This window comes from Danio aesculapii, chromosome 18 (genome assembly GCF_903798145.1).
Source record: "Danio aesculapii chromosome 18, fDanAes4.1, whole genome shotgun sequence".
NCBI lineage: Eukaryota > Metazoa > Chordata > Actinopteri > Cypriniformes > Danionidae > Danio > Danio aesculapii.
Window position 1 is genome coordinate 2137871 of NC_079452.1, and position 22861 is coordinate 2160731.

At 37.4% G+C, this 22861-nt stretch overlaps 2 protein-coding genes across 2 annotated transcripts; both read left to right on the forward strand.

Annotated features, from left to right (window-relative positions):
* Positions 1-4053: 4053 nt before the first annotated feature.
* Positions 4054-6950, forward strand: LOC130245621 (extracellular calcium-sensing receptor). Its single transcript, XM_056478373.1, is given in 7 exon segments — positions 4054-4160; positions 4237-4522; positions 4625-5393; positions 5432-5454; positions 5519-5740; positions 5813-5936; positions 6040-6950. Coding segments are annotated over 7 exon segments (2424 nt in total). The 5' UTR covers positions 4054-4071.
* A 3287-nt stretch (positions 6951-10237) lies between these two features.
* LOC130245615 (extracellular calcium-sensing receptor) lies at positions 10238-13761 on the forward strand. The gene is made up of 6 exons (XM_056478368.1): positions 10238-10464; positions 10562-10859; positions 11157-11990; positions 12104-12325; positions 12648-12771; positions 12866-13761. The coding sequence occupies exons 1-6, from the start codon at positions 10238-10240 to the stop codon at positions 13759-13761; spliced, it is 2601 nt and encodes an 866-aa protein (XP_056334343.1).
* The last annotated feature ends 9100 nt before the right edge of the window (positions 13762-22861 follow it).

The following is a 22861-nucleotide window of genomic DNA, read 5'->3' on the forward strand; positions in this document are numbered from 1 at the left end:
TCCATTTCACAAGTGTAAGTACGTGCGATTAAAATTGTTGCCTCGTTTACTCTAGCTTGCAAATTATGTATTTAGTTGTGTTTTGTTACTTGTAACCGCGCAGAGATGTATAAAGTACTAGAGACCCAGACTTAAGTAAAAGTACAAGTACTCTATCAAAAAGTGACTTGAGTAGAAGTAAAAGTGCTCTTTAAGCACCATACTTAAGTGGAAGTACTAAAGTATTCAACATTTTTTGTACTTAAGTATTGCAAGTAGTTTATTTCAAAATTTACTACTCAAGTACTGAAAGTAAAAGTACAAGTATTGTGTAATGTAGTTATTAAAGAATGCAGTCAAAAGACATATTGTTTTGTTTATTTTAAATCTCTTTTTTGGGGGCACGTCATTAAGCAGAAAGAAAAGAAACATGACTTACAATACTGTTTTTCTCTCACGCTTGAACCAGAGATCTGACAGATTATAACAGCTTTAAAATCTGAAATATTTTATGGCTTATGGCTATGATTTAGTATTCAAAAATGTTTCATTTTGATTATGTTTTAATTAAATTGGTCTTAAACTTCATATTTTTATAGTATATTTATTCATTCTGGTACTTTTACCATAAACCAACATCTCAACCATTTGGTAGATGCTGATATTTTAGAAATTATGGGATGTGTTGGGGGAAAATGTATTGATTGTGTTAACTAGCGACATTAGGAGTTAAGAAATGCAATAAATAAAAAAATTCTATTGGTTTTTTCTTGGTGTGACAGTTAAATGGTTACTTGTAATAAAATTGTGTCCTTTAATACAGCAGTAATATATATGAACTGTACCCTTAATTTGACCCGCTCAAAGAAAACACTCTTTCTGAATGTATCAAACAAAACTCATGCACAGAAGACAGCATGAGCATTTATAGCAAATAAACTAATGTAAATATTCTCCCGCCTGCTTTTTAAACGCTGACAGGCGAGGTCTTACACCCCTTTGATTGATTATTGTCTTCACCTTCTCAACAGAAAGGGCTGCTATCGGCTTTAGAAATGAAAGCGTTGTTCACTGATGGCGGGAAGAACAGCCGCGGTTACAGTCTATGTATGTATAATACGCGGTTATCACAGGTAATCTATAATAGACACAGTGGAGAAAACTTGCACCTCATACACGCCCAGGTCTGGATCCACAAGTATCGCTTTAACAACCAAGAGGAGATGAACAGTTAAGTCTCACAACATTTCTCTGTAGTAGTGAAATAGCGGCTCGTGTGCTGTGCCGCCTTCACTCGCCCTCGCGCCTCCGTCCTTCGCCATAGTATTGCGACACCGCACATAGGAGATAAATGAGGTCAGTACGTAATAACCCGTTATGATCTATTACTGAACCGATATCGACCATTTTGACACCTCTAGTAACGAGTAACGATGCAGCTCATAAAAAATCTATCGCAGTAAAAGTATTAAACTCATCGAAAATATGTACTTAAGTAAAAGTGGAAGTAGGAGAAAAAAACAATACTCCAGTAAAGTACAGATACTGCCTTTTAGTACTTAAGTACAGTAGTGAAGTAGTTCTACTTCGTTACTATACATCTCTGTAACCGCGTGTACTGTATCAAGTTAACTCTTTATATTCTCATATCGCGTTAAAAGCCACGTTGAAAACGCGACGCGTGCCACTTTGTTTAGGGATCGTCAGCTGTTCCTACACGCATGCAACGGTCAAGTTTCAAAATAGTTCAGCTCAGGTTCGAGGTGAGGTGTCTAAATTGTACCCAGCAAGCTGAACTGGCGGTTTAGGCGTGTATGTTGTGTCCTCTGTGGAGGAGGGCAGTGTGTGTGTGTGTGTGTGTGTGTGTGTGTGTGTGTGTGAAAAGAGCAGGTAGAGTGTGACAAGCTAGGAGATCTCCTCGCCAGTTCTTGGAGTTTTTGCTCAATAAAATAGTTACTCGTCTGTATTTTCTAGTCCATCATCTGTATTTATATTTACCCACTGGCAGCCAAAATCCACGCCTTACACTATGAAGCGTGTATGCACTGTGACTACTTTTATATTGTTGATTAGCAGCTGGGCATTTCACTCTGTCTTGCGCTGAAGGCTGTCAGTGTCGACCAATCGCAGCAGGCTGTCATCGGTCCAATCAGCGCAGATTAGCTTCTCGCTGAGGAGGGGTTTGGGAACAAAGGAATCACTATATGATTCATATGGGAGTCGCTGGGGTAATTAGGTATAAATAAATGCAGATTATAAGACCATGAAAGTGTTTTTTGACCTTGCATGCATATTAGACTGTTGTTGGAGACCCTTACAATCAAAATATGACCCTATTTCATGTAAAATAGGGGCTCTTTAAACGCATAATAATCAAGTGCGAAAAAGAGGAGCTGAACTTGGTAAAAAGTGATTACTGCGGTTGCCGCGATGGTTGCTTTGTTTCTTTGCAGTTGGCTTGTCAGTGCTAAATCACTTTTGTTTTAATAAAAAATAAGATTATTTATTATTAAACATGGTGAGATGATGGTCGTGTGATTTTAAAAATAAGAGTATGCGTTGCGTATTTATGGCTATTAATCTTATCTACCCGCTACCACCCATAGTTAAGCATCAAGTAGCCGAAATTTTGATTACCTGACCAGCGGATTAATGGCAGGACTCATAAATATGATGGGGATAACTAGTCCTTTAAATGTCCTTGCTTAATCATTAATAGATAAGGTCTGGTTTTGCAGGGTTATCAATGATGTGTGTATATTTTTGGCTTGGAACAGCCTTCAGTTAAAAGATTTTTGTGTTCATCCTTGCTACAGGCAAAAAACAAAAATAAAAATAAAAAATAAACTTCATTAAAACCAAATATATGAAGTATCGGTACTCGGTATCGGCGAGTACACAAATTAAAATACTTGTACTCATATTGGGTTATAAAAAAGTGGTATCGGTGCATAGAAATAGATTGTACTTTGTGTGTGTGTGTTTTCATTTCTGGATTATTTCACAGGTGTGGGGTCAGCTTGGAAGTGGCTGGCTGACATCTGTATGCTTGTGATATTGAGATATTGTACACATGACCATGGAACTTTTCTACGTCTAACTTTGTTTCAACCAATCAGGTTCAAACACCTATATGTATGATGCAGTTAGCTGGCTTCAACGAAAACTGCAAACTATTATCAGTAAACATTCTTTTTATTGAATCTCTGACTTCAGCTCTTCTTCATCTGACAGATTTGTCATTTTTGGGTTTAAACTGTAATTTTCCCCTACATCACTTTTTCACGCATATCAATCACTGATAAATGATACCAAACTGAAATTGAACTGTAGTGTGTTTGTAGTGAAATTGACAAGATAAAATTACATAGAAATCATAGTGTAGTGGGCCAGGACATTTTGATAACGTCACAAAGCAGGCAGTAAAACTAAACAACTAACTTGCAACAAACTAAATTACTTTGATGGATGGATGGTTGGATGGATATTTGTACAGAAATAGATGGCACCTAATAAACAAACTCTATTATTTTGTACCAAATATGTTGGTTATAAAATGACATCAAAAAGTTTGTATATACAGAACACCTACATTCAGCTGAAAAATTTACAAGTACTGATACAATATAATTTTAACCCTTTAACAGGTACACCATAAACTTTTCTTTTTTTTTTTTAACTGCTTTTCAGTTAGTGAAACTGTGTTCCAAACACCTCACTGGGCAACCTTTTACAAAAGGTCAGTTGACTGTTTAAAGGAATACTGTATGTAGATGCAACAAAAAAACTATGCAAAGAAACCACACAATTATAAAGTACTTCATTGTTGCATGTTCACAGTAGTCATTCATGTAGAGAATGATAATTATGTGCCCTATTACTCGACCAATTCACTAGGGAAACCCTTCTTTAATAATGGGCAGAAATTCACAATGCACGAGGGTACTGCATATAACAGAGATATTTTTGAGCCATTTCTCAGTCATGAAAAACTTTTTGTTATTTTGCTCTCTGCTCTATGTACAAACAAGCTCAACATGCCAGCTACTTAGAACATTTGAAATGCCTAACATTTTTAAAGTAGGGGACATTATGATTGGAGGAATTTTCCCCATTTTTAATAAACAAGAAAATACAATTGCCTCTTTTGAGAGAAACATGCAAAGGATTAAGTGTACGGGGTAAGTTGTGAATTCACTCAAACCTGGAATCATTGGCACTGTTAAAAGCATTATTGTTCTCATGTTTACTGCACAGATTTGACCTACGAGCATTTCGTTGGATTCAGTCAATGATGTTTGCAGTGGAAGAAATAAATAAAAATGAGGAGTTGCTTCCAAACATTTCTTTGGGCTATAAAATAATGGATTCTTGTGCTTCGCCCACGAATGTTTTACGAGCAGTATTCTCACTGGTGAGTGAGCGGAAGGAGCAGGAATTTACATCTCAGTGTCACCTTCCACTTACAGCTCTTGTTGCTGAATCAGGATCTTCACAGTCTTTAGCTGTTGCTGGAACGCTTGGACCATTTAGAGTGCCGATGGTAATGTCAATCATTCTCGCAGCATAATTGCATTGGTGTTCCTGAAAATGAAATGAAATCAGTTCATTTCATCATTTATGCTTCCTCTGCAATAACTTTTAGGTAAGTTATTTTTCAACATGTGCGTGTCTCAGTAATAGAAAAAAATATCCATCATTTTTCCGAACAATTCCAAGTGACTACTACCAAGCAAAAGCCTTGGCCTCTCTGGTAAAACGGTTTGGATGGACTTGGATTGGAGCTTTGCAGTCTGACAATGATTATGGGAGAAACGGGATTTCAGCTTTCACAAAGGAAGTGGAAAAAATGGGAGTTTGCATTGCATTTGTTGGCACAATATTAAGAACATATCCCCAAAGTAAAATCACTGAAGTGGTAGAAATGATCAAAGAATCGACAGTAAAAGTCATACTGGCATTTGTGCCAGAGGGAGATCTCTATCCTCTAATGAAAGAAGTTGTGAACCGGAAAATCACAGGAATCCAGTGGATTGCAAGTGAAGCCTGGGTAACAGCAGCAAGACCATCTACCCCTGAAATGTTCAAGTCATTTGGAGGCACTGTAGGATTTGTGGTACGAAAGATGGCTATGTTAAAACTAAGACCTTACCTGGAAAACATCAGTCCCTACTCTCCTACACAATCGGCTTTCATCAGTGACTTCTGGGAAACAGTTGTTGGCTGTAAACCATGTCTGAACTGTGAGCCATCTGCAAATACTACTCTTAATGGCCAAATGTGCACAGGACAAGAAAAACTAACCTTCACAGACAAATTTTTCGATGTAACACAAGTAAGAGTGACATATAATGTGTATCAAGCTGTGTATGCAGTTGCACATGCAATTCACAAAGTGCTTTATTGCCAAAAGGGTAACAATCTTTTGAAAATGTGCCTAAATATATCGCAGATAACACCTAAACTGGTGAGCAAGTTGATTCATTCATTTTTTTAGCATAATTCAAAAGTTTACCATTCAATTATACTTCATTCCTAGGTCAGCGATCAGTTAGAAAGAGTGAATTTTATAGATGAATATGGAGAAAATGTGTTCTTTGATGAGAATGGAGACCCACCTGCATCATATGAGCTCATAAACTGGCAGCTAAATCAAGGAGAGGTGCAACATGTGACTGTGGGCTACTTTAGCAAATCTACAGATGGAACATATAAACTTGCAATTAAAGACGATTACGTCCACTGGAACACAGGAAATTTGGTACCTCACCAATTAAACATCTTTATTCATTTTAATGTATCATAAATTGCCTAATGCATGATCACTTGACAGATACCCAAAGCAGTGTGCTCAGACACCTGCCCAAAAGGCACAAGGAAAGCACAAATAAAAGGTCGGCCTGTTTGCTGCTTTGACTGCGTCCCATGTGCTGATGGTTCAATATCTAATACAACTGGTACTGTTATCCAATTCACCTGTATGATTTATACACATTTTAAAGATAGCTAAATATATATATATATATATATTTTTAAATTGGTTTTGTAATTCTTTTATAGGAGCAGCAGACTGCACTCTTTGTCCTGAAGAATACTGGTCAAATGAGAGACGGGACAAGTGTCTTGTGAAAAAAACTGAGTTTCTGTTGTATACAGAAACAATGGGAATCATTCTGACTGCTCTATCGCTATTTGGAGCCAGTCTTACTGTTGCAACTATGATTGTCTTCTTATGCTATAGAGAAACACCTATAGTGAAAGCTAACAACTCAGAGCTGAGCTCACTATTACTTGCTTCACTGTTCTTTTGTTTCCTTTGTCCTCTAACATTCATTGGTGAGCCGACACATTGGTCATGTATGCTACGTCATACAGCTTTTGGGCTTACTTTTGCCCTCTGCATTTCTTGTGTTTTGGGGAAAACCATAGTAGTTGTCACAGCTTTCAGAGCCACGTTACCAGGAAATAAATTGTCTGGTAAGTTTGGGCCAGTAAAACAAAGAGCCATTGTGTTCTCATGCACTGTAATTCAAATAGTGATCTGTGCTTTATGGCTTCTAATAAAGCCACCATTTCCTGACAAGGCCCTCAAGTATGACCATAAAAAAATAATTTTAGAGTGTAACACAGGCTCGAATGCTGGATTTTATGCAGCTTTAGGATATGTTGGCCTTCTGTCAACAATCTGTTTGATTTTAGCATTTTTAGGAAGAAAACTTCCTGATAATTTTAATGAGGCCAAATTCATCTCATTCAGTATGCTCATATTTTGTGCTGTTTGGGTAACATTTATACCTGCATATATTAGTTCACCTGGCAAGTACACTGTTGCGGTGGAGATTTTTGCCATCTTGTCATCTGCCTTTGGATTATTGTTATGTATATTTGCACCAAAATGTTTCATTATTCTAACTAAACCAGAGAGAAATACTAGAAAACATGTCATGGGGAAATCAAAAGCTAGCCTTTGAGGTTTCTAATTGAAAATAAATTATCTGCTGAGATAATAATCATTGAATTTTAAAATCAGCCAGCAGGGAGTATCAGACCAACTGCAACAATACATTACTGAAGACATGTTTTTATTCCTATATAAATTAAATCACTATACTAGTGATTTATTGGTTTATCACTTTTTAACAATAGGTGGCGGTGTCACTTAATTGAATGTTTTCAGGAATGAGTTAATAATGACGCACAGAAAGCTGAATATACAGTCTTAATTGCACTTTGGCAACAAGCAATCAAACTTATAATACATGGAAACTCATTGGTTGAATACATGTAAATTAAATTAAATTCACCTTTATTTGTATAGCACTTTTACAATGTAGATTGTGTCAAAGCAGCTTCACATTAAAGGTCATAGTAAATTGGAACAGTGTAGTTCAGTTTGTAGTGTTTAAGTTCAGTTCAGTTTAGCTCAGTCCATTGTGGTTCAAAAACCACAGTTTGAGTCCAAACACTGAAGAGCAAATCCAACCATGCGCAGCTCTACAGATCCCAAACCATGCAAGCCAGTGGCGACAGCGGAGAGGGAAAAAAAACTTCACCAATTGGTGAAAATTAAGAAAAAAAAACCTTGAAAGAAACCAGACTCAGTTGGGCACGACCATTTTAATTTCTCCGCTGACCAAACGTCTTGTGCAGAGCTGCAGTCTCAGCGGCGGAGGCTGGAAGCTGGCCTCAGCGAAAACTCGTCTGTTATGCTCAAAACACACCCATAACTCATTAGGAAAATAAGCACAGCCCTGTTAGACCATACGCCATGGCACAAAGTGTATTTTTCCATCCCTAAAAAAGCAAAAGTGGATTCGGACACACCCTTAATCGTTAAAATAGAGCCCAATGGCATAACAAATGACAACAACTTAATAAAAAAAATTCAACTACTTAAACTCATTGAGATCATATGATTAATTGCTACTGGTACAAAACAGTTTCTAATAAAATGTTTCACGGCTTGGAACACTAAACAGTCACTTATATTAAAGAAGCTGGAACTCTCTGTGCAAGGGTGGTAGCTATCATTTATTATTGAAACACTCAGTTGCAATACCTGCCTGGTATACAGAGAAAGAGGGTTCAGTAATGGCTCCCCAATCCATTTATAGGACCATTTCACAGTTTGGTTAATGGAGTTCTGACTCTTCACAGAACCAGGATTTGAAATTTGCACAATTTCTTTTCTTTTTTCTCTTCTTTAATTTCTTTTTTGGCCCATTTTGGATGTATCTCTACATGTAGACTCATTGTTCCTAAAGTCATTAACCATATATTTGTTTTCAATGCATTCAGATTCAGTAAGTAGGTCCTGGATTTCCCCGGTTAAAAAAATAAAAAAATTTAAACCAAAGCATTCTCATATTTCAATTTAGAATTATACCCATTCATGCATGGCAATCTTTTTAACAAGTACTGCAGATATCAAGGGTATACCTGTCCACTTCCCCTACAGTGGAGACTCAAACCTCAAGAACCATTGTGGACGAGTGTAGATTATAGTATTAAAATTATTACCCTAATGTCATACACAATGTACAGTATTTCGTCACCTTGAAATTAAAAGGCTCTGTCTTCATTTTGCATTCCGTTTAGCAAAGAATATGTGTGTAACAGTTCTCTTTCATACAATAACATGACAGAGACCCTAAATATACTTTAAATGTACACCACCGGTCAAAGGTTTGGTGTCAGTTGAATTTTTAAATGTTTTAAAATAAGCTTATCCTGCTCACCAAGGCTGCATTTATTTAATTAAAAACACCGAACGAATTGTAAAATTGTGAAATGTTATTATACTATAAAATAATAAATGTAGTTCAAAAGTAGTAATTAAATAGTTATAATTAAATAATTTATTCCAGTGATTTTAAAGTTGAATTTTCAGCTTCATAACTCTAGTCTTCAGAGTCACGATCCTTCAGAAATCACTCTAACATGTGTTATTATTATTGTTATTATTAATATTTTTATTAATAATTGTATTAGTAATGCAAGCAACAATGACTGGAGTAATAATTTCATTAAAAATTACATACAATAATTATGCAGTTATTTCAAAATGTAATAAATATTTAACAATTATTTTACATGTAATGAATGCCGCCTTGATGAGCAGAAAAATTTTCTTTAAAAAAAAAAAAAAAAAAACATGAAAAAAACTCCAACGACTTTTGACCAGTAGTGTAAATTATCAAAGTTCTCATAAATTTGAAAATTTGTGTAAACAACGAAACAAAACAAAAAAACATGGCAAATGCAGATAGAACCTTCTAATTCAAAAAAGTCATTTTCCGCTTGGAATTATAAGGTTCTACCTGGCAGATCATTAATTGAAGCATTACTTTTCGACAAATACAATCAGTCTGCTTATTAACTGATTAAAAAAAAGAATTGGTGTTGTAACAATATGTTGATGTTTGAGAAAGTAAAATATTAGCTTTATATAACACTTATTTAAAGTTTTAGGGTGAATATTTTTTTTCTTGTTCAAATTAAGCATACAAGGCTGTGCTAAATATTTTGTCCAGTGCAGATGCTAATTTTATGTAATTAATATGGTAATGTTTATTTAATTATATGCTTTATATGATTTATTGAATTATTTAAATTAAGTTTTATCAAATAAAATTTTATTATTTTCTTTCTTTCTGGTCTTTTCCGCTGTCAACACAGCAGTCCGGCGGAATGACAACGATCCTGATTGGTCCTTGTGCGTGCATTCTAAATGCTGATTGACTAACAGAAAGAACCTTATAGACCCAAGTTAAGAGTTCGACTTTGTAGCTAAAATCTTTTTTGGTGTTTTAAATAAAAAGTCTTAAAATGTAAAAAACTTACACAGAAACATTACATAATGTAAATAAGTTTTCATTTAATGAGAATATATGAACAAAAATGTCAGATAGAACCTTATAATTCTATGGTGACAATGTAATTATGACATTAGGGTAAGAATCATTTTGGATGAATTTTATACAATTTTTAGAATTTTTCACAATTATACAAATACAGGCTTAATTTTTGAAATAGCTTGAACTGCAAGTATTTTAATGGTGGTCTCATGACTGATTGTGAATAAGGTGTGCATTACCATAATAAGCTTGTCACATAAATAATTGACTGCATGAGTTCTGAATGCTATTGGTTTATGGGATTCAATGTTAAGTTAAGGCCATCCCTTGATCTGCACTTACAGTATATATATGCGTGTGTCACAGGTTGTAGCCATTAGAACCATTGCTCAGTATCAGCAATGGCACAAATTTATGCAACTCTCCTTACATTGTGTCTTCTACTGTATATTGGGGTGCAATGTCAATCTAACAACAAATATAAGTGTATCTATCAAGGAGATGATGATACTTACAGCTTTTACCAGGGTGGAGATTTAGTTTTGGGAGGGATTTTTCCTTTGCATTCCAGCACAATACCACAGTTTTTTTCTTTTACTACCAAACCCAAGTTAATTCAATATAAATTGTACGTGATGGTTTTATCTTTTGATATATGTATAGTTATATAAAGCAGCTTTTTGTTTTGTTAATGCATTTACCACAAATGTGCAATGTTTGTACAGCTTTACCCCTCGAGCTCTGAGGTGGATGCAAACAATGATCTTTGCTGTGAGAGAAATAAACCAACGTCAAGATCTTTTACCAAACCTGTCTCTGGGCTACCACATCAGGGACAGCGGTGATGATATACCAGTGTCAGTGAAGAGGTCTCTTCTTCTGGTCAATGGACAGCCAGAGAAGGGCAGTGGACAGAGCTGTGAAGACATACAAAAGCAGCCGAGTCCTGTAATCGTGGGAGAGGCGTCATCAGGCGTGTCCATGGCTGTTCTGAGAACTCTAGGCACCTTTCAAATACCCTTAGTAAATTAAAAGCTTAAATATTATCTTTAATATTTTAATAGATACATTACCTTCACCTTATTAATGCATATTGTGATCTTTATTCATATTCTGATTATTATCAACATAACTTCTGGTCAAATATAAACTAACAAACAACAGCATATTTGTGCTCATGTTCCATTTCCGCCCACACAGAATGTGTTACATAAGGAAGTGTTAATATTATTAAAAATAGATTTATGTCTGGTACATGGTATGACTTTTAATTATCTATATTGCACTACTAATCTCAAATATGTGCTTTTAATTTTCCAGGTGAGCTACTTTGCATCCTGCTCTTGTCTCAGTAACAAAAGGGAGTTTCCAGCATTCATGCGCACAATGCCAAGTGATCTATTTCAGATTAAAGCTTTAGTAAAACTTGTGAATTATTTTAAGTGGACATGGATTGGGGTTATCGGTGTGGATACAGACTATGCTCGATTTGCCATCCAGCTCTTTTTGAAAGAGTCTGAAAAATTTTATATTTGTCCTGCCTATGTTCACATTTATCCTGTTGCACTTACTCAAAATACAGTTGAGGAACTTGTGAAAATTTTAAAATCATCTTCTGCTAGAGTCATACTAAATTTCTCTGTGGACTCTTATCTCTATGGTGTTCTAAAAGAGTGCAGACGGCAAAATGTCACACATCTGCAGTGGATCGCCAGTGAGGCATGGGCCACATCAAAAGTCCTCTGGGATGATTTTGGTGATCTGTTAAAGGGAACACTGGGCTTTGCCATACGGAGAGCTGATATCCCACATCTTGGCAGTTATCTCAGATTAGTAAGTAGTTCTGTTGCTCAGACCTCCCATTTTTTTACAGAATTTTGGGAAGAGACTTTCCATTGCAGACTAAATGGGTCCCTAAACACTCATGTACATGAAGAAGCATCTCACAACTGGCCAGCCTGCAATGGTAGTGAAACTCTAGATAATGTGTATACTCTTTATTCTGATGTGTCACAACTCAGAGTCTCCTACAATGTTTACAAAGCTGTGTATCTCATAGCACATGCACTGCATGACATGAGCACATGCATCCCAGGAAAAGGCCCATTTCAGAATGGGACATGTGGGAGTCTGTATCAAATTTCGCCATGGCAGGTGTGTATTACGTCAATTTTTTTACATTCTCTGCCAGTTTTGTTCATTAATTATCAGATAGTATAAAATTATTCAATTATTTTGCTTTGATTTTCTCCCAAAATTCACCTAAGCTTTTGTACTATATGAAACAAACCAACTTCACAACACTCGGAGAAGAGGTCCGGTTTGATATGAATGGGGATCCTATTGCATCCTATGATCTGATGAACTGGCAAAGAGAATCTAATGGCTCCCTTCAGCTTGTCAGGGTGGGAATCTATGATGCTTCCTTCAAAGATGACAGAGACCTAGTGATAGATGAGTCAATAATTATGTGGCACAGAGGGGAGAAGGTGTGTGCTATCCCACGAATCACCAGATATTGCTGGCTGTTTTTGCTTTTCCTTAATCTTTACCTAACATTCATGGTGGAACTAAAGAGAACTATAATATTTAATAATATTAAATGGTAATGTGAATGCAACTTGAATGCAACATTTTATGCCTAAATCATGTTCTGGTATATACACTTTTTTGTAGATTTACAACATTTGCGCCATTGGTCATTTCATTCATTTACAAACACAAAATATTTATCTAATAAAAAGTTATATGCGCTTTCATAAGTTTCACAGTGTAGTGTTTTTCTACTGCTTGTTCCCATGTGATCATTAGGCACCAGAATCATTGTGCAGTAAAAGCTGTCTGCCAGGCTCTAGGAAAGCCAGGCAAAAAGGAAAGCCAGTCTGCTGCTTTGACTGTATATCATGTGCTGAAGGAGAGATCAGTAATCAGACAGGTGTGAATTTCCTGACAGCTTCTCTCTTAATGGCATTCTGAGAAGAAAGGAAAATTGCTATTTTATGGTCCCATTTTCTCCAATGTTTCCACAGACTCAAATGATTGCCTGACATGTTCCAAGGAAACATGGCCTAACCAAGCCCAAGACCAGTGCATCCCCAAAACATTAGAGTTTTTGTCCTTTCAGGAGCCCTTGGGAATAATTCTTTGGGCATTTTCAGCATTTGGGGCCTGTGCAGCATTAGCAGTACTCTGTGTGTTTGTAATGTATAGGAAGACTCCAGTCATACGAGGAAACAATATAGAGTTAAGTTTCCTTCTCCTCTTGTTCCTCTGTGCTTGTTTTTTGATTGGCCTCACATTTTTAGGAAAGCCCACTGATTGGCTGTGCCAAATTCGCTATCCAGCTTTTGGAATCAGCTTTACGCTCTGTATTTCATGCATCTTGGCAAAAACTGTAGTCGTTTTAATGGCTTTCAGGGCCACCATCCCGGGCAACAATGTCATGAAGTGGTTTGGACCTGTTAAACAAAGATCAAGTGTTATCCTGTGCACATTTCTGCAAGCAATTATTTGCATCATATGGTTAACAACTAAGCCCCCTATTGCTTCATATAACAGCAAGTTCCTTAGTGCAACTATAATTGTTGAATGTTCTGTTGGATCTGAAGTTGGATTTTGGTGTGTTCTCGGATATATTGGCTTCCTATCTTCCTTGTGTTTCTTCTTGGCATTTTTGGCCAGAAAATTGCCAGACAACTTTAATGAGGCTAAATTCATCACATTCAGCATGCTCATATTTTTTGCTGTGTGGATAACCTTCATCCCAGTGTATGTGAGCTCAAGCGGAAAGTATATGGTTGCTGTCCATGTCTTTGCTATTCTAGCTTCCGCCTTTGGTCTTTTAATGTGTATATTTGCTCCTAAATGTTATGTTGTATTACTGAAACCAGAGAGAAATGACAAAAAGAGTATGATGAAGAAATAGAAATAAAACCACTTTTTTGTTTTCAAAAATGATGCCACCCCATTTTAAAACAGGTACTATAGAAAGATGTGACTTAATTATAAAAAAATTTTTTTAAAGCAATTCTTACAGTTGTTATTATATATATCTACAAATTTAATCAGATGTTTTTTTTTGTGAATAAAACTAATGAACAAATAACAAAATTCATCAAAGAGGCAAGTAAAAAAGACAAAAAAATCAAGAAAGATAATAGATAATATAAATTCATCAATTGTTTAGGAAAGGACAGATATAACAGAGGCAAGTTAAAAATATATGTTTTTGAGTGAAAGTGTTTTTATTTTTTTCATTACTGCTTAAAGAAGAGGCATAAAGTAATTTTTAAAAACATATTTTGGTCACATTACCACACAAAAAAAGAGCCTTACAAATATTGGACTGGACAGATTGGACATGTATATGAAAACATAACTGGTGTGCTAGATTCTGTTTGTTGTATAACTGAAATTTAAGAATTGACATTTGTCATCAAAAAGTGATGCACATGCACAACAAAGATTATTAATATCAATCAAAGAATATTTTACTCTATTTACACATGACTGCAGCAAACATATTTTATCATGATACATTTTATTTTATTATCAAATACTAACATATATCATTCACCTCTTCCTCAGTTTGACAATAAAAATGTAATTGTTTTTAACAAAATGATATATTTGATGATTCCAAATCTGTACTACTGGCTAGTAGAAAAGTCCTTAGCATCAGTTTGAAGACTTGAAAATGTTTACGATTGAGTTATATTTTTCACCACATCATTCAGTGGGAAAACACCAGAACGAGATGAACCACTGGCTCAGTTTACCCCAGAGCGTGTGGCTCACCTAGCTTGGTCACAAATTCAGACAAATATGTTAATAAGCAATATGCATATTTTAAACACTGGTACATCACCAACATGCATCATGTATATGATTTATATTGTGATATATTTGTTTAGATGAAGTAGCTATTAGTAGTGCTATGATAAAATTGTACTTTGACAAGCCAAAATTCTTCTTTTCACAGTCTGTCAAAAATGTGGCTGCAAATGTCTGGTCACATGACAATACAATTAATGATTGCCTAGATACAAGTGATAGGGTCAGTTTACCCACTAGCTCATTTTACCCTAATCTCCTCAATACTGTACCATGGCTGCTATTTCTGCACTTGTTAAGCCATGATGGACATTCCATTTCTGGCATGCGCTGCACGCAGCAGACCAATCACAACAGACTGGATCAGACCAATCAGTTTTTTTAGCATCATGCAAAGGAGTTTGGAAAAATTTTATCACTGAAAAAATCATATTATTTGATTTATGTATGATATCACTAACAAAACATAGCATAAGACAATGCGTTTTTTGTCTTCCATACATGTCAGCCTGTTGGTGGGGACTTCCAAAATCAAAATATTAACTTTTTTATAATTAAATTAATCTTTATTTCTATAGGGCTTTTTACAATGTAGACTGTGTCAAAGCAATTTAACATAGATAAAAAAAATAATAACACAAATCTATAAAAAAAATTATAATTTGGAACAAAAATGTAGCAAATCAAGCTTGCATGAAAGTAGTGATAGAATGTGTTGGAATAGTTCTAGTTAAATTAAAACTGATTTAGTTCAGTTTAGTATGAGTGTTGCTGACTATTGTAACGTGAAGTGACGCTGACAAGGGAGTTCGGATCCAAACGCAGGTTTGAGAATGGTTAGGCAAGCAACGGACACAATCAGGAGCAAGCAGACGTATGTAGGCAAATCCTACATACGTAGAGTCATAGTCAAAAACACAGGCAATGGGTCTGTACAGGCAGCAGGCAAGGTAAACAAACAAACAAGGCAAGACCAGGCAAAGGAAATGTGTCAAAGTTCACAAACAGATAAACAAGACTCAGCAATGAGAGTGTCAAAGTGAGCCATATGTGTGTGTAATCAGTCCATGAGCAGCATCAGCAGTATGTGTGTTGCATAACGACGAGATGATTCCAAGGTTTCCATATCCTGGACCAGGCCGTATTCTGAGCAGCTACTGTGGTGGTGATGGAGGAGTGGAGAACATGAGACTGATTCTTGTGACGCTCCAGGGACAGACGAGTCTTCGCTGAAGCCAGCTTCCAGCCTCCGCCACTGAGACTGCAGCTCTGCACAAGACGTTTGGCCAGCGGAGAAATTAAAATGGGCGTCTGGTTTCTCTCAAGGTTTTTTTTTCTTCACTTTCGCTAATTAGTGAAATTTTTTTTCCCTCTGTCGCCACTGTCTTGCATGGTTCGGGATCTGTAGAGCTGCGCATCGTTGGATTTGCTCTTCAGTATTTGGACTCTCAGTAGTGATTTTTAAACCACACTGAACTGAGCTAAACTGAACTGAACTTAAACACTAAAAACTGAACTACACTGTTCCAATTTACTATGACCTTTTATGTGAAGCTGCTTTGACACAATCTACATTATATAAGCGCTATACAAATAAAGGTGAATTGAATTGAATAACTGGATCTTGTAGTCCATATACCAGCAGATTTGTAGTTCTCCAGCTATCTGCATGGGCTAGATCGCTGGTGACCGCAACAGAGCCTCCAGGCTTCCAGACGCTCCCACTGCAGTCCAGGAGGGAGGTAAAGCAGAGGTGGAACAGGGGGCGGGACAGAGGGCCAAGACCATGCAGCGGAGGTGTACCTGGATTGTGGAGCTGCAGAGGGCCTGGAGCGTGGAGCTGAAGTAAGTTTGGGGGATTTGGTTTAGCAGGCACAGGCGGGTCATACAGGTACAGTGGGTCAGGAGGCTCTGGTTCAAGAAGCACTGGCAGTTTATCTAACCCCAGTGGGTCAGAAGGTTTTGGTTCAGGGGTCACTGGCAGTTAATTTAACCACAGTGGGTCAGGAGGCACTGTTAGTTCATCTTACCCCAGTGGGTCTGGATGCCTTGGTTCAGGAGACACAGGCAGTTTGTATAACCCCAGTGGATCAGCAGGCTTTGGTTCAGCAGGCACAGGCAGTTCATATAACCCCAGTGGGTCAGGAAGTGCTGAGAAGTCACACTGCTCTGGGAAGTCAAATGGCTCTGGTGGCTCTGGGAAGTCACATGGCTCTGGTGGCCATTCATGGAACCCTGGTGGTGGCTCTGGCCTTCCGTGGGAATCAGGTAGAGGCTCTGGCCATTCAAGGGATTCAGGAGAATCTGGTACCCCTAACCAATCGAGGAATTCAGGAGGATCTGGCACCCCTGTCCATTCAAGGGATTCTGGAGGATCTGGTGTCCGCCATTCGGGGGATTTGATGTCTGATGTTCGAAGACTTCAGAGGGGTTAAGCGCCCGCCATTCAAGGGATTCAAAGAGTTTTGGTGGCGTCGACTCTGGTGGCAGCAGCTCTGGAGGATCTGGCAGCTCTGGCAGTAACAGTTCCGGTGGTGGCAGCAGCTCTGGCAACTCAGGTGGTGGTGTCCATTCTTGTGGCTCATGTGATGGCATTTCAGGAACAGAAACAATAGCAGGAACAGATTCGAAACAGGAAGCCATCTCGTCAGCTGGTGACAGATTGGCCCTTACCATCATGTGAGCTGGAGGACTGGAGGCAGCCATTTTGTGAGCAGGAGGACTGGAGGTAGCCATTTTGTGAGCTGGAGGAATGGAGGCAGCCTTTTTGTGAGCTGGAGGACAGGAGGTGGCCATCTTGTGAGCTGGAGGCGGCAAAGTGCAAGGTCAATGTATATTTCTAAAGTCTAGTGGGGTTCATGCAATGGCATGGACAAATAAAGAAGCTCAGAGGAACAGCCACGGAAAAATATCATTACACATAGCTCACTCATAGATGTAAGATGTGCCAGTTTGATGAATTCCTCCACATACTCCTTTATAGACCGGGCTTCCTGGCAAAGACGTATGATTTTAATACCCCCTGGATCCATATTTTTTGCTGTGTTTGCTTGAATCCAAACGCAGGTTTATTGAGAATGGTTAGGCAAGCAACTGTCACAATCAGATGTATGTAGGCAAATCCCGAGTCGTAGTCAAAACCACAGGTGATGGGTCAGTACAGACAAACAAACAAACAAGGCGAAGGTCAGAAACAAGACAAGGCAAAGGAAATGTGTCGTGAAGTTCACAAACAGATAAACAAGACTCAGCAATGAGGGTGTCAAAGTGAGCCATATATATGTGTTTAATGAGTCCATGAGCAGCATCAGCTGTGGGAGTGTAATCAATAGAGACTTGGAGCAGGTGTGTGTGTGTTGCATGATTGGATCTTGTAGTCCATATACCAGCAGATTTGTAGTTTTCCAGCGATCTGCATGGGCTAGATCGCTGGTGACTCTGACAACTATACTGTAGGGGAACCAACAGTTTTAGCCTAAAAATAACCAGTCTGACAGATGAAGAAGAGCCGGAGTCAGATATTGGATTAAAAAACTAAAGTTTACTGAAGATAGTTAGCAGTTTCATCAGCAGAAGCCAGCTTCAACACTCTCAAAAAGAGTTTGTTGGTTGCTTTGCTTACAATCTCAAAACAACAAAACTCTCACATAATGTTATTAACTGCATCATACATATCCCATACAGCACACATACTTTGGGCCAATGTCGGCCGAAGCGTGAAACGTCAGCCCTGTTAACTCTAACATCTATTTATGGTCAGCCAAACATAGGCATGATAATTATCTAGTAATCTAGTATTATTTTACTAGATATTTTTCAAGACACTTCTATACAGCTTAAAATGACATTTAAAGGCTTAACTAGGTTAACTAGGCAGGTTAGGATAATTAGGCAAGTTAAAACAATGGTTTGTCTGTAGACTTTTGAAAAAAAAAATAACTTAAGGGCCTAATAATTGACCTTAAAATTTTTCTTTTTTTTTTAAACTAAAAACTGCTTTTTTCTAGGTGAAATAAAACAAATAAGACTTTATCTAGAAGAAAAATATATTATCAGACATACTGTGAAAATTTCCTTGCTCTGCTAAACATAATTTGGGAAATATTTAAAAGAGAAAAAAAATTCAAAGGCGGTTTAATAATTCTGATTTCAACTGTGCCTACTTTAAGCCTTTGTATGACCCATGCCAGATTTTGTCATTTTAAAGCAATTTACAAGGATCTTAGTTACTTCAGAATTACAATTAAACCTTGGCTGGAGCTGGTCTCTGCAGGATGGAAGCTGTTTAGAAGCAAGGTTGGCATCATTCGATAACAATGACAAATTTGCACTTTAAAACTGTTTTGCTCTGCCTGATCTTCCAATTCTCTGTCAGGGTCCAGCCATGCCAAGTTCATAGACAACATTTTGTATGGCCCAATTTTAGTCATCAAAATGCAAACATTTTGGTTCTAGACAAAAGCTTCACTATGGCCTGGTGATGCTTTCCCCAAGACTGGAAAAGATGTGCAAGTGACCAGAGGTTCTACACCCAAATCTAGACGGCTTGTGCGAAGGGCCGGAAAAGGTGCAATGGGAAGAAGTGCTGTGCAGGAGGCTGGAGGAGCTACTTTCAAATCTAGAGGGTTTGTGCAAAAGGCTGGAAAAGGTGCAATAGAATGAAGTGCTGTGTAAGGGGCTGGAGAAGGTGCAATGGCATTTTATGCTGTGCAAGGGGCTGGAGGAGCTACGCTCAGATCTAGAGGGCTTGTGCAAAGGGCTAAAGAAGGTGCAATGGGATGAAGTGCTGTGCAAGGGGCTGGAGACTGTGTTATGCTAAACCTCTTTTTCTTTTGCAGACTGCAGGGTTTGTCTTCTATGACGGGAACTTAATGATTCAATTTAGTTTTTGAAAATTCCACACCCTCGCCGTTAATCAAATGGGCACTTTACCTCTCCAATTTTAGGATTGTGAATGGCCCCAAAAAACAGCATCCAATTTCCCCCCTTTACTCTGATGACTTTTCACATTTTTTATAGCACTTATTCCCCAATAACAAAAGTGTGCACACCAGCCCCTGAGGAGCTTTTCTTGGCTTTCACTTTGTCTTGAGGCTTGCTTTTTTTTTTTTTAAACGGCCTCAAATACTTGGTCCTGCAGCTGTATGGCAGGTCATCTCGGTATGCAGAACATCTTCCACAGCGTCACTGACCTAGAGGATAAATAAAACATACAAGTAATAAGACATAAATATAAAATACAAAAATGTAAAGCAAACAAATTTGTGAATAAACTTACACCAAAAAACAAAGGAACCTGTAAAAAATACTTCGCCTCCCTTCCAAACATCAATCGGAATGTTTTTTGGTCCTGACGTTGAAAAGAACAGCATCGAGATACTGGTCTCCATGTCTGTGGTTTTTCCAGACGCAGTTTTCAAAGAGCACCATACAGGCCTGATTGACAAACTCCCTTCCTTGATCTGGAAGGATTCTCACTGGTGCACCAAATCTATAAAAGGTTTTGATGATGCACCAGGAGACCTCCTCTGCAGAGTTTGAAGTGAGGGCATATGCTTTCACCCATTTTGTGAAGTAGTCAATAAGCACACAGATGTATTGGTGCCCTTAGAGGTCATTGACAGCTTCCCAATCAAATCCATCCCAACCAATTCCCATGGTTCATTCACCTACACAGAATTAAAAAAAAAATGTATACATTATAATATAATATAATATAATATAATATAATATAATATAATATAATATAATATATTACAACTATTTGAGTGTACTCCTCCTGGAGCTTGATAGGTCTATTGACCTGGCAAGCAGAACACTATTTGATCTACAAAGATCATAAATTAACTAATTATTCCATTGCTTTTTGTAGAAACTACCATGGTTATATTAAATTTCATTAAGAAGATTATCAGCAAAACACACCCACTTTTCGATGTCAATACTCATTTCAGGCCATTGGTAACTGCTGGAATTCGCTTGTGTGGTTTTAATTTGCCACTGTGACCTCTGGCTTCACTGGCATGAAATTCTTCGAAAATGAAGTCTGCCTCTGCAGCACCTTTCACTGCAAGCTGTTTTGCAGTGCCCCTATGATGAATATAAAACAGCACTGTATACATTACAAATCAAACAGCTTAAAACAAATATGCATACCTTTTGGCTGAAATGTACCAGTAAGTGTCCCCAGCCCAATATGTTTAAACACAGTAATGAAGAGCATAAACAAACTGTACAGTCTTTCCCTGGACAACATATTGGTGTGCATGCCATCGAATGGCATATTTCTCCACTTTCAAGATGCCAGAAGGACACATTTCTAATTTTATATAATGTCAAACTGTGTGTGTGTATATATGAATGCATTGTAGTCTGTACCACTGTGTTTTCAGTATAAAGTGTTCTGTAAATGAAGTTAGCTAGACATAATTACAACATAGGCAATATCATTGTATTGTGCATCCTAAAAAAAGTAATATACAGAGAGAAACCATTTTCCTCAGCCTCTGGAAAAACATGTTTTCTTTGTGTTTAAAGTAAGTGGTCTGTAAATGAAAGGACATAATTATGATATAAACAACATCACCAGCATTGCGTTACTGTGCTATAAATCTTAAGTAATATATAGAGGGAAACCATTTTCCTCAGTCTTTGGAAAAATTTGTTCCCCATGTTTTTAGTTTAAATACATGCTGTCCATACAAGTAAGAAAGTTTACGTAAATAACTCATTTAAAACATCACCCCGAGTTAAAATAATAAAAGACACAGGTAATAGAGGAATGCAGTATCGTTTATTTTTTTCCGACAAGTCTTAAATTGTTTGAAAGCCACCAGCTGATTCAGTAGGCAGAGCGAAATCATGACGTCATGACTTATGTACTGAATTTGTGCATGCGCTGTGAAGGGGGAACTGAATCCTCGGAACACGACGCAATGACACTTCACCTGAAAGAGACAACAAAACTTCCCTCACGCTGCGGTTTTCAGGTAAGTTTGTAACGTTTCCTTTACTCGCTTTAAAATGCTGGGGTGCCAGACAGTATGTCACTGTCAAATAAGTCAAACAAAAAAAACAAACAATATAACCAGGAAACCTTAAAGGCCTGTTAAACTCCTGTTCAAACACAGACCCACAAGTTGTGATCATTGAGGGGGAAAAAACACTCAAAATACTCTTTCATCACCATCAATCATGTTTGAAAATTAAATCTGGAATCAAATAACAAAGAAACACATCATTGCAAACACAAAACAAATACACAATTGTATAACTTTTCAGGAAGGGATCAATTTGAAACAAACTCAAAATGGTCAAGCAACAAAAGTACTCTGTCTTGTCATCAAGACCAATAATAGTTCAATTATACCATAGTTTAAAAAGTCCCTGTAGGAGAAGGAAAAAAAACTTAAAGTGCAAGTCAGAATCAACAGTCACAGTCATTAGCTGGTTTACTCACGAATCCTCATTGAAGGTTGGGGCTTTGCAGTGCTGGGAGTAGAGGCTTTGCGGTTCTCATTCAAGTTGAAGCCCTGTAATGCAGTAGATGCTTTGAGGTTCTCACTTTAGTTGAAGCGCTAAAATGCAGTAGATGCTTTGCAGTTCTCACTTTAGTCGAACCTTGACAGTGCTCACTCTCAATAGAGGCTTTGCGGTTCTCACTTTAGTTGAAGCGCTAAAATGCAGTAGATGCTTTGCGGTTCTCACTTTAGTTGACGCTTGACAGTGCTCTCTCAATAGAAGCTTTGCGGTTCTCACTTTAGTTGACACGTTTAAGAAGATGCTTCGCATTGCTCATTCACCCGCTTCTTGACATCTCGGCAGGGTTTAAACAACGCTGGCTGATGAAAGCATGATGAGTTAAAACTCAATTTCATAATGAAAGTATTTACTGAGATTGCTGAACTTACTTAACTCAAATTTTATTTATTTATTTTATTTATGACATCATCACAAGTTCAGTCCCTAAAACAAAGCCAAACATTATTGTTAGTAATTGATGTGTATGAAATGAAACGGAGAGCTGAGAGATGTCCAGATTGGCAGGGTAATGATTCTTCACTAAACGAATTTCCATGATTGCCCCTGCGATTCGATTCACCACAGCTTGGTTCAAACGAGGCAGTAATCCATCTCGCAAAGATCAGACCCATAAGACGATCAGTACACACAATCTGATGCAATCAGCATAC